General features: G+C 57.2%; 4 protein-coding genes across 4 annotated transcripts; all 4 read right to left on the minus strand.

The window, feature by feature from the left end:
* Positions 1–41: 41 nt before the first annotated feature.
* Positions 42–1222, minus strand: INS49_007868 (uncharacterized protein; the record flags this gene model as incomplete). Its single annotated transcript, XM_043168614.1, has 2 exons — positions 42–784; positions 889–1222. The coding sequence occupies 2 exons, from the start codon at positions 1220–1222 to the stop codon at positions 42–44; spliced, it is 1077 nt and encodes a 358-aa protein (XP_043026294.1).
* A 3226-nt stretch (positions 1223–4448) lies between these two features.
* INS49_007869 (uncharacterized protein) lies at positions 4449–6341 on the minus strand (the record flags this gene model as incomplete). The annotated part of the gene is made up of 2 exons (XM_043168615.1): positions 4449–4540; positions 4616–6341. The coding sequence occupies 2 exons, from the start codon at positions 6339–6341 to the stop codon at positions 4449–4451; spliced, it is 1818 nt and encodes a 605-aa protein (XP_043026295.1).
* A 4316-nt stretch (positions 6342–10657) lies between these two features.
* On the minus strand, positions 10658–11097 carry INS49_007870 (uncharacterized protein; the record flags this gene model as incomplete). Its single annotated transcript, XM_043168616.1, has 2 exons — positions 10658–10788; positions 11004–11097. The coding sequence occupies 2 exons, from the start codon at positions 11095–11097 to the stop codon at positions 10658–10660; spliced, it is 225 nt and encodes a 74-aa protein (XP_043026296.1).
* Positions 11098–11849: 752 nt separating this feature from the next.
* Positions 11850–14810, minus strand: INS49_007871 (uncharacterized protein; the record flags this gene model as incomplete). Its single annotated transcript, XM_043168617.1, has 3 exons — positions 11850–13515; positions 13872–14112; positions 14336–14810. The coding sequence occupies 3 exons, from the start codon at positions 14808–14810 to the stop codon at positions 11850–11852; spliced, it is 2382 nt and encodes a 793-aa protein (XP_043026297.1).
* Between the last annotated feature and the right edge of the window lie 1067 nt (positions 14811–15877).

Raw genomic sequence — 15877 nt, forward strand, 5'->3', positions numbered from 1 at the left:
CCCTTCCTCATCTATAAAACTCCATGGGTATATCGTGTGAGTTAAGCGCTCTCATTGACCAGGACGTAGCGGTAACGAGCCTTGCCATCCTCCAAGTCAAGAACAGCCTGGTTGGCGTCCTTCATGGGCCGCTCCTGCACAAGACCCCTGATGTTCTTCTCCGTCACAAACTCCAGCATGTCGCGCAGGTCCTGAGGCGATCCGATAAGGGAGCCCTCGAACTTGGTGCGGCCGAAGACCACGGACGCGCCGGAGACCTGGAACGCCCCGTCGTCGGGCAGGCCCAGCTGGCAGAAGCTGCCGCCCTTCTTGAGCAGCGACATGTACTCTGCGAGCGGGACCTTGGAGGACGCGACCGTCGAAATAATCAGGTCAAGGCTCCGGGCGTGCTTGGTCGTCCAGTCGGCGTCGTCGGCCGTGGCGATGTACCCGTCCGCGCCGAGGCTGAGGACCTCGTCGCGCTTGCTCGCGCGGCGAGAGATGCCGATGACTTTTGCGCCCATGGCCTTGGCGAACATAACGCCATAGTGGCCCAGCCCACCGACACCGACAACGCCAACAGTCATGCCCGCCTTGACGCCGTGGTTCTTGAGCGGCGCGAAGACAGTGACACCACCGCAGAGCATCGGCGCGGCCTGGCTCGACTCAAGGCCGTCGGGGATCTTGACGGCAAAGTGCGCCGGCGCGCGGTGGTACGTCGAGTAGCCGCCCTGCCCGACATCGCCGTTGAAGTGCAGCGCGCCGTATGTGTTGACAATCCTGTCGCAGTAGTTCTCCTCGCCGTCTAGTACCTGTTAGTCACCTGCTACGGATCCCAAAGTGATACATCCTGGAACATTCTAAAGAGCAAAGACCGGGGATGTGTAGCAGGAGAAGAATGGTACTAACCCTCGCACTCGTGGCAGGCGCCGAAGCGGCCCAGGCAGCTGTCGCCCTGCGCGCCGACGCCGACGCGGTCGCCCACGCTGATGTGCTTGACGTTCTTGCCCACGCGCACCGCCTTGCCGACGATCTCGTGCCCCACCGTCAGCGGGTAGGTCGAGTTTCCCCAGCCGTTGCGCAGGAAGTGCAGGTCGCTGCCGCACATGCCGCAGTGGGTGACCTGGATGTCGACGTCGTTCTCCTCCCAGGCCTTTGGCTTGATCTCCTGCCAGACCATCTTTCCCTCGATGGCGGCGGCGTCCTGGGCCGCCCAGCCCTCGAACTTGTAGTCTGTTGCCATTGTGTGTTTGTGTATGATGTGATGTGAGTGTGAATAATCAATTGTATGTCAATACGAAAAGAGCTACGAGGTCTGCTGTGGTGAAAACAACTGGCGTCTGCTGATGGCTTTTATTGACGAGCAGATTTACTTATGGGTCAGAGTCTCGGAGCCAAGTCTAGAAGAATTCGCACCCACCGGCAGAGTGCCCCAGCAAAAGATAAACGGCGTCATACAGACAACACGGCATCGGCTTGATAACACAGAGCCTCAGGGGCTACCTCCTAGCTCACCAATTTTTCGTCTGCGAGTCCGGGATGCCCCGTACATTCTCGCCTTTGTACACCCGTTCGGGAATAACAAGATATCCCCTAGGTGAGGACAACTTCCGCCGCCGTTCCGCTGTGGGAACCGCGACGTAAAGGCCCAGTTTTGTGGGAAGAAGCTCAGACTCCCCGAGTGCCATCGAATGTGGCAGAAGAATCTCGACCAGACTGACTCGCCGGGCTCAGCGATGGTACCGAGCCGGCTTGCCGTACTTCGATGGCAGTTCAGGGGCTTGGCTTCGGCTTTTTGTACCCACAATCTTATCGCCGCAAAAAAAAACTGTACCCACTGGGTGACGCCTGCTACAAATTCGCTGGGCATGGTCCACGAAGTCGTTATGCTTGACACACTGTCGCTCTTCGGCCTTTTCGAACACGCGAAGAAAATGCGCAGCACATACGTGGGACAGCAGAAAAGGGGCTGGTATATGTGGCAGCCAGCATGGAAACGATAAATCCGGTGCAACATGTGTTCTAAGGGATAAATCCGAGAACCAAATGTGAATATGGTGGTCTTCGGGGTTTGAAGGACTTTGCAAGACCGCCTAAAATGACATGACATGACGGGCTAGATATGGATTCCAGATGATAGCTCCCGGGGAGTTGATGGGATGCAGACCCTTCTTTCAAGGTTGATAAGGTTTGTCTGAGTGGGCTTCGCGGATCCTCCCGGTGCCGCAAGAGATGAGATCTTTAAAAGATGATTTGGGATTCACCATAGAGGACTGTGTGTCATTCCCACATCTTCATCCGTGCATGGAATCCACCCAATATCCTAGTTGGTGAGCATCATGAAGAGTTTCACGGCATCCTAGGCGTTGGGCAGCAAACATGTGCGGACTGCTTCGACGTTCTAATGCTTTGCTAGCTTCTCTGAATCAGAAACACACATGCCAAGTTTGCAGCACTGCACTAGACAATTTTCTCAACCACTTTAGTTCAATCAGGCAGAATTTCAACATACGTTTCCTCCTGTCCTCGCAGCGAACTTATTCTGTTGAGCATCTGGGAAATGCCATAGATTATTTGGACATGGCCTTGACCTGTAATGAAGGCTACTTGTGACTTGTGGCCAGGGTCAACGTAGAACAACGAATTCTTTTGATCTTGACTACGTCGAAATCCTATAGCACATGCTACATTTAGGATGCATCAAAGGAGGAATGCAAGTGTGCGGCACAGCCAAGGCCCTCTCCGAGTCTAGGTCAGGAGTTTCGTTCTGTCGTCGAAACATCTCTTCTCGTGGGCAACATCTTCTTGGCCATGGCTGCATCACAATGATCAGCTCCTTGCCCCAACTGTTACTCTTTTTTTTTTCTCTCGAGAAGGTGGGATACCGTGCTTGATCTTCCCACCGTGGCTATTCAACCACACAATGGGGACATCACATTTAGAAAGAGTTTCATAAACAAAGCATTCTTGGAATTAGCGACTTTTCCTCTAACTACATATTGATAATTACTGATCCTGTCACTCCAGTCCATCGGTCGCCCAAACGTGTAGTGATCTTCGCAAACCCTACCGTCTGCCCGTGACCCACGCATCCTCGAAACTGACAGCGCACCTCCGCCACGACTTAAGCAGATCAAGGAGGGCCGACAACCGATCAAGTGGCGCACCTGCCACCATCCACCTCCCGATATAGAGAAAAGGGCCAGAGTCGCCATACCGCTGCACAGTCGGGGCAGGTGACCAGCCGTCCTGGACATTCCGGAGAAAGAAGAGGGATGGATGCAAAAGGCAAAAGGACACAGAAGCCATCCTCGTGATCCCGTGCAGTAGTGGCACAACAACTGCTGCGCCAAGAGCGAAGACGCACGAACACGCCACGGGAGCTTATTCACAGTCCCGGCAGCTTCGAGTATCAAGGAAGGCTTGTCGGTGGACACGAGGGCATGAATGCGTAGCGCCGGGCCGATCCTGAAACACAAAAACACACGAGACTGCCGTTCTCCAGGGAAAGCCCGCCAGCCCGCCAGCCAGCCCGGGGCAACATTTTACGATCTACGGCAAGGGTTGGCTGGCTCGCAGCTTGCCGCATATGCCTCGTGAGCGCATCCCTAACACTCGTCCAGCCATTTTACACACATACATACGCGCCCACACGACACACCACATCACATCACCCGAGAAGGGCAAGATCTCGTATGCAAGAACCCCCCTCGACGATTAGTCTCGAAATTATTGAATTAGTCCGAGTCTATTCTACACCCTCTTCAGACTCGCAGTAGCAGCAGCAGGGCATCCTCATCCGGCATGCCCGCGTGCCCACATCAGCCTCGTGTATGCTCAATGCTGCAAGACGTCTATTCCATGACTGTCCTTTCAACCAACCGTCTCGACCGCGGCGTCTCCTCCTTCCCCTCTCGGTCGACAAAAGTCCCATTCAACAGGGAGTCCTCAGTCTTCTCAGATTGACCACCACATGCGCATTCTCTCCCATCACCGTCTCCTTGTCCTCCATCTTGAGATGCTCAAAGTCTAGCAGGTAGTAGTCTGAATAAAACCAAATTTGACGTAAAGGAAGAGGCCATCGCGGTTCATGTCTCCGAAATCCAACCGACACATATGCTTTCTCTCGGAGAGAAAAACCGACATTATCAAAAAAAAAAAAAACAATGCGAATAACTCCAAGCCAATGCAATGCGTACGTGTGTATCGAATGCTTCCCTCAGCTCAGGTTTTGTGATAAAAGAAGAAAACAAAAAACATGGCCCTTATGCTGTTGCTCTCGCGTGTACGCCAACGCATGCCCTCCGTCATGATTGTTGAAGCCGTGATGATTCCAACGGTTGAAACACTTCTTTGACAACAAATGAGCCCACTGAGAGTGGGATGATGAGATAAGAAAAAAGAGAGGAGGTAGGAAGGGACATTTAGTCAAGACATCATGAAAGGTGTAGGGGTGGGTCAAAAGATCCTTAGAAAAGGAAGAAGCCCGTGATTAGAGAAACAAAGGGTACAAGACATGTCACAAGGACGCCGGTCGACAATGTCGCCAGCGCCGGTGATCCTGCAGATTGGGAGTCAGCGCCGCCACTAGAGGAACTACCATCGCCGTCGGAGGAATCGCTGCTGTCAGGCTTACTCGTAGCCGATGAAGAGGAGGACGACTTGGAAGCCGACCCCGCGGTGCTCCTGTGGGTGCCAGGGCTGCGGGATGCTTGGGCGGCGCAGGCAGTCTCGTCGGGCTTGAGGCCGTCGCCGAGGCGCGACTCGAGGTTGGCTACGACAGCCTGCGAGTCTCGCACACTGAAGGACAGCGTGCCGTCGTCGCCAACAGTCGCCGTCTCCTCCGTGTCGTCGACCTGCGTCTGCGTGCCCACGCTGTCCTGCTCGAAACTGACACCGTTCCAGGTCGTGTTGAACTTGGCGTCCGACCCCTCGTTCGTCAGGCGCGCCAGGTGCACCGTCTTGCCGGCCAGTGACGTCGGCAGCGACACTGACACGGTCACGTTGGCTTTGTCGGCCTCGGTCGTGTTTGCCACCTTGCCGTTGATCACGGTGATGGACTGCAGCGAGCCGCTCTGGTAGATAGAGTAGGCCCTGACGAACTCGCTGTAGCCAGAGGGCACGTTGGACAGGGTGTCCTGGTAGATCTGGGCGGCGCAGGTCGGGCCAATGATCTCGTTGAAGGCGGCGTGGCCGTAGTAGATGGGGCGGACGTGAGGGCCACCGATAGAGTTGGTGCCAGGCTGCCAGGCGCTCGTGAAGCTGTTGGCGGTCATGTGGAACTGCACGCTGGTCATGTTGAGCGACGCGGCCCACAGGAGAAAGTTGAGCGTGTACAGCGCGCCGCTGAAGGTGTCGCTGATGTTGGCGACGCCGAGGGGCCCCACCATGCCCATCTCGCGCAGTGCGTAGGGGAAGCCAGTCTTTTGGGACTGCTCGATCTGTGTAATCCAGTCGGCAAACTGGCTCTCGACGTAGTCGAAGCTCATGATGAGGTCCATGGTCAGGGCCTGGCCCTCGGTCACGTCGACGAAGTAGGAGTAGCAGTGCTGGTTCCAGCTGGACAGATACTCGACACCATTGAACTTGGAGTCGACACCGGACTTATCCATCTCCTCGATCTCGAAGGTGGTACCGCTGGTATGCGAGGTGCCGCCGGCCTCGAAGAAAGTGGTGGGCAGGCCAGCGGGCTCAAGGACACGCTCATAGACGGCAGCGGCACGCTCGTGCCATTCCTCAGAGTACACGGAAGACACCCAGGTGCCGTTCCGGAAGCCGTTGGAGCTGTACAGGTCGGGCTCGTTGCCGATCTCAAAGGAGACAATGTCCAGGTTGTCGCATCTGTCGATGATCTGGTTGGCCATGTCAACGATCTTGTCGATGTAGTCGTTGTCATTGTAAGCCAAGTTCAGGCCCCAGGTGAAGGGGGTGCCGGTGGGGAACCTGTTTGCAGCCTCGAAGTAGCGAGGGCCGATGAGCATGTTGTCCCACGCGATGTTGCCGTCGCCGGTCGAGTCCGGGTTTGTGATCTGGGCCCATTTGTTCTGGGACTCATCGTAGATCATGTAGTCCTGAGTATTGCCACCAAGGCGGATGTGTGGTGGCTTGCCGGTGTAGTTGCCCAGGTTCTCGAGCAGAGTTATGGATAGAAGGTTTGGCTCGTCCTGGCCGGTGTAGGCGAAGAGGTTTGAGGGCTCAATGCCGAAGCCGCCAAATGAGAGGTCGACGGTCTGAGAGATATCTGAGGGGGCAGATTCAGAGACCTTGAAGCTGAGGGAGGATGATGACTGGGCCAGGGCGGAGGCGACGAGGCCGGAGGTGGCCAGCGCGCCTGCGAGGGCCCGTGATCTTGGCGAGGCCATACTGGTGGTGTTTACTGTGACGTTGGCGTGAATGCGACGTTGACCTCAAACCTAAACTTCAGGCGCGTTGCCTAATACAGGAACCCGAACCGACGACGTGGGTTGGGTTTGTGTTTGGGTTTACACCTGGTGTTGTTGGAATTGACAGGCCGGTCTGAGGTAGGGAGACAGGAGGAAGGCGGGCGCAGAAGAGGTGGGATATGCCTCGACCTTTTAGGAGGCTGACGACGGCAGTCAGGTGAACAAGAAGGCGCAATGAAGAGCTTCGAGAAAACAGGGCCCCACTAGACGGGATTGATTGATGACCGGGTTACAACGGTGACGGACGGGCCAGACCAGACCAGACGGACCAGGGGAGGAGGGCAGAGAGAAGTGCAGGGCAGGGGTGGTGGGGAGGAACAAGATTGATCAAAGAAACCGGAGCATACAACTAAGGGCCCCCAATTTTGCTAGGAGACAATTAAACAGTATTGGTCTATCTGGGGGCGGGGGGGCGAGGGGGCGGGTAGGATTGGGGATGGGGTCAGAAAAAAGGGCGGGAAGGAGGAGGAAGGGCCAGGCTTTGCAAGTGGCTCAAGGCACTGAAGTAGTCTCCTTGTCGGCAGTCAAGTCGAGTTGGCCGGTGACGATGATGTTGGTGCTGGATCGGGGGAAATTGGCAGGATGGAGTCGCGATAGGATGGCTGGAAGGATCGACGGCAAGGAGTGGATGGCGATGTGGATTTGAACGGGGGCGAGCAGGAAAGGCGGCTCTTGTGAGTACGCGCCCAGGCGGTCTTGCAGTCTTGGGGGGGGGGGGGTGTGCGTGTGTGTTTTGCACCAACAACGATCCTTCAGCCGGAGTCAATCAAACCATCAAAATCCGTCAGACCGTCCAACATTTCGAACACAGCCAAGGAAGGGTGGGCTTGACTGACGTTGGCAGCTGCGAAAATGCCCACTTTACGAGGCTGGGGGGGAAGGTGGACTGGTGGCCGTTCTCATGCCCTCATCCTGTCGTAGAAGTACTTGGCAGATATCTCGTTCGCAAAAGACGGGAAGGAGGCGGCAGATGGAGCACGGGGTGGCGACTGCCATCTGGGCACTCCGGTGCCGAGTGCAGGGTTATGAGTAGGCACGCCTGGTACGGCACAGTGGTCCTGAGTAGGAAGGGAGGAAGGCAGGGAGAGGCTGTGACTGTCCAGCGCGGACAGTGAGGCAGTGAAATGCACGATGCAGGATGCACACACACACAAGCTGCACGAACATGACACCGCAACCGGGCCACGGGCCAGTGAGTGACAAGAAGCGATCAGACAGTAGGAGACTTGGCCCAGAGGCTAGCAGAGCTGGGTGCTTGCTGCGTTGCTACGCGTCACCCTTTCCGGCCACGAGCTGTGGTCCAAGATCTGCTACGGTATAATGTCCCCAGTTATCTGCAGTGTTGACGTCACATTTTGGGAATGCGGGAAAAACACTAGACCAGATGGAAATGAGATGAGATGAGACGGGACGAGACGGCAACAACCACAGATGACAACCGCAAACAAAGTCACAGTCACAGCCATTCGCTGTGCCGTCCGTCACCCATGCCTCTGCCTTGAAACACCAACTCCTTCCCAAGACAAGCTGGTTCCACAGCTCCGGAACAAACGTTCCTCACCTATCTGGCGTATTCCTTATTTGTGCGCAATATCTGTCTTCGAAACAGCATCAACCCTACCGTGGCCTCCCACCGCCACGACCATCTCCCACCCGCCTGCGCTTGGGCCCGACATACCTGGCATACCGCTCCCTGCCAGACTGGCAAAGATCACCGCCATGGTACAGGGGATGATCACGGCACCGGAAGCCGGCAGCCCCATCTTCTGGGCAATCCAGGCAGGCGCACCGTGGTCACAGCAAAACTCAATCGCCCGGCCAGAGCTTGACGAGTGCCGTCGTCGCAGTCCCAGGCTGCTGGGGAAGCTCCGAAGCTACGGGTCTACACACGTGTACTGTGTGAGAGGCTAACAACCTACCTGGGTAGACTAATGATTGAGTTTGACTTGTCATCGATTGGGTTTCGGCTCTTTCTTCCCTCGGGACGCTGCAGCTAGATTGCCCAGTCAATGCCGGCACCCTCCTGGTGACAGGCAACACGAGGGGAGACAGCTGTCGTGCATCACGAGCCCTTCCTCGAGTCCATCCGTCAATGCTCGGAAAACCGGCCGCGTCGTGTTTCTTCAGCGTGGCAGCAGACTGCAAGCTCCAGGCCCATGCCTTGCAGCCTTGCAGGCTTGCAGCACCTGGGCACCTGGGCACTGGGCACTGGGCAGCCCGCGCCCTTGGCTGGAAATGGCCTGACGTCGCCCCCAAGACCACCCACCAGAACAAGCCAGAGGACCAGACCAAGCGCCTAGCGTGCTAGCCTCGGCCCAGGTCAGAGAAAACGTGCCGATGTGCCGTTGGTGGGGGTCCCGATTGGCAGCATGGCTGTTGACCAATCTGCCATGCTGCAGGACCAAATTTCCAGAACAAAAAAATCACAATCGCCGATTCGCAGCACCGAAGAAAATGATTGATGACACCTGCAGCCGGCCCCCCATGCAATGCAGCCATGCCATGCACCAGAAACGAAAACCTGGAACAATCTCCGCCCTCCGTTTCCAACAGCTTGGCGCCCTAGCCACGCACGCATGCGCACGCGCATATGCACCTTCGCCCGGGAATAAACAACCACAACAAGCCACACAGCCGACAACATCACAACATACCACAACACCTTAACCTGGACTACATGAACTATTGACTGCTACTCCGACGATCGAGCTGATGGTCAGGAACCATCTTCATCCTTTCCATTCTCCCCTCCACGTCCTCCCTCCTCGCTTGACGAGTCCCTGTAGATCTCATCATCGCCCATCCCGGGTCGCGGTGTCAGGCATTGCCCACAGAATGACACATTGTTTTCCGGGATATACACGATCCCAAAGATCAACACCACCCATACGCCTCCCTACAAGTCTACACACAACCATGTGGCTACATATTCACCGTATATCGTAAACTGCAAGTACTGGCCGGCATGAAATGGTCCACAACCCGCGCACGTCTCGAACAACACAACTGGTCTCGTCTCAGGGGTCCTTGTTCGCCGCTCGACTGTTGGCCTGGAACTCGGACTGGAGTTGGCTGAGACTGGGAAAGACTGGAGAATTAATTAACGCAACCGCCCGACACCCCGTCCACCCATCCCTACACGCCCTACAGATGCAAAGAAGTTCCAGACACATTGATCTTCATTAGGCGCCTGACGTCTACCTCGCAGGGCGCGCCCGCAAGCGCTCACTGTTCCATCGACGGGCGCCTATCGTCCCGTATACAGCAAGGAGTGACGTTGTTTACTTTGCACTGCTTCCCATCCGTCTTCCTGTTACTTTTATGCAATACAGTAAAGTTTCGACTTCCGGCTCATGGCGGACCCCTCCCCCCTGACACCTCCCCCGTCCCCGAGCAAGGGCCCGGCCCCTCCATCCCCTTTCGCGGGCCGCTTTCATTGCCTGTGAACAGGTCACAATGGGCTTGGCTTGCCGATCCCCGCCCACACAGGCCAAAACCACCCCGGTCAGACCGCCGGGTCTGCGTTTGTTTCCATTTTCGGAACGCAAGGCGCAGGCGAGCAAAACGAGCGGTTGTCCGTCCCCGAGAACCGCTTTCTTACGGATTGTTATTGAATAGCTTGATACAACACGAGGCGCCGTGACGGATATTGGGCGGGCGATTGATGTGGCAGCGCTCGTGAATCTCCGTCGCCATCCACCACGGTAGCTACATAGGTAGGGAAGTATGCACCGAATATATCTGTCCGTCATCTTCAGCCCTGAATCAACCTCCCCGCAAGTCCTTACTGCCAGTCACAAGGCCTAGGAGACAACACCAGTGGCCCATCGCAAGCGCCGGGCCACTCATACAACCAGTCCATGGCATGTGCGGAGGGCCGTGGGTCGCCCTGCTGGCCCAGGAGCGCAGCCACACCAGTGCCGACCACGTGCCATCTGTTAATTCTTGCCACACCCATCGTTGAAGAACCGCGCACAACATTAGGTACTCCGTGTGGCCCGGTGTATACCCCATCACTCGCCTGCCCTGTGTTCCCGGCAGCCTTGCACGCCCCGGTGTAAGGCCCTCCCACGTGTGAAAGGCGTCAAACCAGTAGTCCAGGCCCATACACTGCACCGCGCAGCGATGTCTCAAAGGTTTGTCTCTCCCCTTGCCTTGGGCGGGGCGGGGTATTTGTCGTCGGGACCGCCGCTGGAGGAGCCCTAGCGAGAACTATTGAAAGATGGACAATTCCCTCACACGGCGGAGGTGATCATGTCGATATTCGCTGCCACTCCTGTCCGGACCCGAAGATCTTGGGGGAACGTGCGGCGGGCGGGGGCGTGATCATCGATCTTCTCTCGCTGCTGGTATCGGCCGACCCGGGCTGGGGACGAGGTAGACTGGGGAGACGGGGCGCGCCATCAGTCAGGTCTGCGCACTGATCGTGGGGTCGTAGGGGGACTTGAAAGGGGGGGGGGGGGGGGGACGGGCGAGGACGACGCTGGGAGGGGCAACGACGGAACGTGTTGTTCTCAAGTGCTCCATATCCCTAGCGACTCGTCTTCGCGGCATATTCCTGGTGGTCTTCTCCAGGCTCACCGGTGGCCAGCGTGTGAGAAACTTGGGCCACTCGCCAGGTCCACAGCTGGACAGCTTGGACCATGTAGAGCACGTTGCCGAAAGAGTCGGACATGTTGCGTACAGAGCCGTGGGCCTCCAGGCCTGAGAGACAACGTTTGTCCGTCGTTGGGGGGGCCTATGAAAAGGCACGTCGCAGCCGTGGCCAACAAGGACCGGCGCGTGTTCTTGCCCTGAGGAATTTGAAAACCTAATCCGGGCCAAAGGGGAGCAGACAGGACTGTGCAATAGCAAGACGAGTTGTCGTGCATCCCGGCGTATAATCCATTGTTTGAGCAAAATTAGTTGCCACACTTCGTACACATACACCACCTAGCTTTTTAGAGGTATCATCTGGCAGGACACTCCCTTTCCCTTCTCTCAACAGTAAGAAACTGCCATATCCGCGCCCCAACTGCGGTTCCATCTTCGAATCAGCCTGCGTACTCCGTCTCCTGTGCCGGTGCCGAGAATTATCATACACCAAGGGCTCGACGAGACCACACAGTATGTCGAACGCTTAGACACACAAAGTCTGTCTTCCGAAGTCGTGAAAAGCCCACCTGCCAAGTCGTGGGTCCCGTTGCCTCGTTGAAACGTCAAATCTCTGGGCGAGTGGTGATGCACGCCTTCAAAGCCCATCACATCGCCGTCACAAAATCCCTCCGGACCTTTCGGGGGGGGGGGGGGGAAGGGGCTTGCCGCACACAGAACAATACTTATCGACTCACAACAGACTGCCACTCAAGCCGGCACGCCTCCCTCAACTCGACGTAAATGGATCACAATCCTGAACGCGGCCATCCTTGTCCGCCCCTTCGAGCACTATCACGTTCCAGGCGCCCCGTTCTCAAGAGGATACTCCATGCTCGCGGCGGTGGCATCGGTGCTGCCGTTGGCCGACGGCGGCGTCATGTTGAGCGGGAAGAAGCTGAACAGGTCCGTCGTCAGCACGTCGTAGTGGAAGTGCGTCAGCGGATCCAGGCCCTCGCCGCCGCCGAACGCGTCCGCCTCGCCCCCGCCCAGGCCCGTCATCGCCAGCGGCGTGCTGGGCCCTCCTCCCATCGACGTGTCGGTGTTGCCGCCCAGCGAGCCTGGCAGGTCGCTGAAGTAGATGAGCTGGTTGGCAGACGACGGCGGGGCGTGCAGCGAGGGGAACTGGATCATGCCGTGGGAGTGCTGCTGCTGGTACTGTTGTTGCTGCTGCTGCTGCTGCTGCTGTTGATGGTGCTGGTGGTGTTGCTGATGGTCGTGGCCACCCATGAAGGACGACACCGGGGACAGGAGGGACGGGTTGGGGGCCGTCTGGAGCAGCGGGTCCGTGAAGGCCGGCAGGCCGCTCGTCGTAGCCGTCGTGGTGCCGGCGATCTTCTGCTTGGAGATGGTCTCCTCGACGACGCGCAGGATCTTCTTGAGCGAGTTGCGCGCGTTGGTGACCGGCTCGTCGTCGATCATGATGTTGACGCTCGCGATCGCCATCTGGATGAACTCGATGTTGTAGGCGTACTTGCTGGGGTGCCGCAGGATGTCGAAGAAGAGCACAGCGCAGCTCGACTCGAGGAAGAAGCCGTGGTACCGCGACGTCCGGCACACCTCGTCCTTCTGCAGCTGCGAGTAGCAGTACATGATGCAGTCCTGCGCCGTGTTGGTCGCCTGCCGGCACGCCTGCCGCAGCCACATCGCGCTCGCCGCATCCTGCGATGGGTTCGATGCCAGCGCGTAGTCCGCCACCAGGAACGGCCTGAAGGTCAGCAGGATGGTGTGGTAGTACAGATTGTGCAGCAGCAGCCTGAGCGGGTGCTCGCCGCCCGAGAGCAGCCCGTTGCTGTCCAGGCCGGCAGACCCAATACCGTGCTTGTTCGCAAAGTCCCGCAGCTGGGCGTGGATGTCCTCCGCCACCACGAACAGCTTCCGCAACGAGTCATACCGATGTGTGTTGTATATGGTCTTGGAACACTGTTCGCCAATGTAGGCGAGGCGGCTCAGGGTCACGATGAAAGGCTGGTTCTCTGGAAACGGCGACGAGATGTCGGACATTTTCAACATGCTCTCCCGCCCAACCATCATGGTGTACCAGCTCTCCAGGAAGTACAGGCACCATAGCGTGGTCCGGCACTTCTCGGCGTCCTCGGACCGTGTTAACGAGTTGGCGGACTCGCGATGGAGACCGAGCGCGAAGGCCTTCCTGCACGCGGTGCCGAGCATGAGGTACGTCAGATTCGGCCTGCCCATGCTGGTGTGGTACTCTGCCAGCAGCAGGGAGAACTGAATCATCGGCAAGCTGACGGTGTCATCGAAGAGAACCGCTTCGTACTTGGCCCTGGCCATTAGCTCCTCCGCGATGTCAGTGTGAGGTGTGGCAAGGGCCCCGAGGGCTAGTACTGCAACAATGAGGGCTTTGGTCTGAGACGGCTTGGTCTCATCGCTGTTGTACAGGTGATGAAGCATCTTGTCCAGCTCCGCATTGGTGAAGAATGGGAGTATGTAAGCGGACCTGTTTGTTTGTCAGTGGAACAAAACTCGACTCCAGTCATATCTAGGATGACGAGCCATAATGTCGAGGTATCCAATGGCTGAAATGTGAAAATTTGATGCTCCATCCAATGGGAAGCATCTCTCTAAAAGAAGTTGTTGGTTTCTCAAGCAAAACCATTCGCTCGACGTGACCCTACATGCTTTTTCCTGCTACCACCCACAGTGGGACGTTCTACACCGACAAGAGTCTCGCGTGACGGTCACTCAGGGGATCGACTGCCACCAATAAGACGGCCCAGAAACTTGATACCATAGGGAGCAGAGGGCCTGGGTTCGGGGACATCTCAGGGAGGGGGGAAGAAAACATAAGCGTACCATGCTTTATATCTCTCCAGGAATAACCTAGCCTGGGCCAAAGGAAGCTCGCTGAACAGACTACTCGCTGGTCGATGAAACCCGGTGGCATCAAACCTTGGTGCCGTGCCGAAAAAGAAACTCCGCTGAAGGAATAGGTCTAGACCAGGGCCGCCCTCCTGGACCTCACGGTCCTGTTGGCCGTGGGGTCCGGTGGACGACAATATGCCCCGGTGTACTTGTTGTAGGAATGCAAATTGTGCTACATGATCCTTACGTGTTAGTTGCTACCGCGCGGGGTATCATGAAAGGAGGTGTCACGTAACATGGCACGCTGAAAGAAATAATGCTGACTCTGGCAAACCAAGAACAGTGTCGCAATAGGCGATAGGCTCGACAAACAATATTCCAGAGACTCGTCTCCGCTCTACAAGACCCCGATTGATAGGATAATAGAAGTAACCCGAAGGAGAAGCTGTACTCACAAGCCGGCCCATAAAACAGCCGTGCAGTGCCCCCCTGGATAGGTTCGACATCACTCCTCTGAGGCACGGCAGCTATGCTCTGGTAGATGGCCGAGTCGGAGTTGGGGCCCTCGCCAGCCTCAGGCACGTCCCTCCGGAACCCAGACGGCGAATCATGGCCCGCCAGGGGCGCGGGAAGCGGCGTGGGCTGCTCGCTGCCAGCGGCGGCAGCAACAACAACGGAGCGCACGTCGGAGCCGGGCGTGGGAGGCGGAGGAGGAGCCTTGGCCACATTTGCCGTGCCGTTGGCGCCAGCTGCTGCAGCTGCAGCTGCGGCTGCCGCCGCCGCCCTCTGCGCGCCGCTCTTCCGGATGCGCGTGCGCAGGCGGTACACGCAGTCGCCGGGCTTCCTGTCGCACCTGTTGCACGGCGTCTGGCCGTTGCACCGGACCTTCCTCCGGCGGCACGGCTCGCACGCCTTGGGGTTCTTCTCCATCCCAGCAGCCTGCCCGGCCGCGCGCCCTAGTTGGACCTCGGGCGCTGCTGAGGCGAGAGCCAGCCACACCGTGACGGCTCACAGGTGGTAGGTTTTCCGTTTCCACGTTGGAGCGACTCTGGGCCTGGCCTTGTCCGCCGGCGTGATAGGCCTTCCGGCGGAACCGGCGGAGCAACTAAAGAGAAACAGGCGCGGGGATAGGGCAGCCCACTAATTCCGAGGGCCTGGGCCGTTGCGGTGGAGTGACGTGCCGAATTTAGAAGCCCTCGCCAGCGCCGTGGACATGAGTCTGGACTTCTGAGATCGGATCTATGCTTGCCTTTGTGGACGGTTTTAGAGACAACCTTGGTAGTGAGGACGGTGTGGTGACGGGGTGAGATGTCGTGTTCTCCGATCAAAGTGGGGCTCCTTGTAAATCCGATCGTCCCATGTCGTCCTGTTGACGCACTCAGGGTTTTGGTTATCTCAGGAGCGGGCCAAACCTTATTTCCGGACGTCAACAGTTTCACCAGCAAAAGAGGCCTGTGCCGAGATAAGCCTCAACCTCAACCCATCTTGATAAATCCGCTGGAGGCATTGCTCAAACCATCGAGAATCCTACGATTGGATGCTACGGTGCAGGAAGTAACTTTGAACGGAAAAATCAGCCCTTGGTCAATCAACAGAGGTGAAGTCTCGGGGGTAAACTTTTTTCCTGTCCATGCCAGTCCTCAGTGGACACCCCGAGACAACACTTCCAACATCTCTTTAAGCACACTTCCGGCAGATAATCTTTTCTCTCTCCTTTACGCGGATCTGACCCTCCCAAAACGACTGCGGTTCTCCATCGAACCGGTCTTGAAGACCCTCTTGTATTGTCAGTCTAAAGCCAAAGTCCTGCTGCTCCTTGTCCACTGGAGGTTTTCTTGTCGCCCCAGAATGTCGCTTCATTCGCCTTCATAGTGCATTCTGAAGCCATTTTTGAGGATTCTCGTTCATCCTAAGGCACAGTGTGCAGCGGGCTGTTATTCGGGTGTTCTCTCAAAGCTAGCACGAATCTGACTACCAAGACAGACACGAGGCTGACA

The sequence above is a fragment of the Diaporthe citri genome, assembly GCF_014595645.1.
Source record: "Diaporthe citri strain NFHF-8-4 chromosome Unknown scaffold_3, whole genome shotgun sequence".
NCBI classification, from domain to species: Eukaryota; Fungi; Ascomycota; class Sordariomycetes; order Diaporthales; family Diaporthaceae; genus Diaporthe; species Diaporthe citri.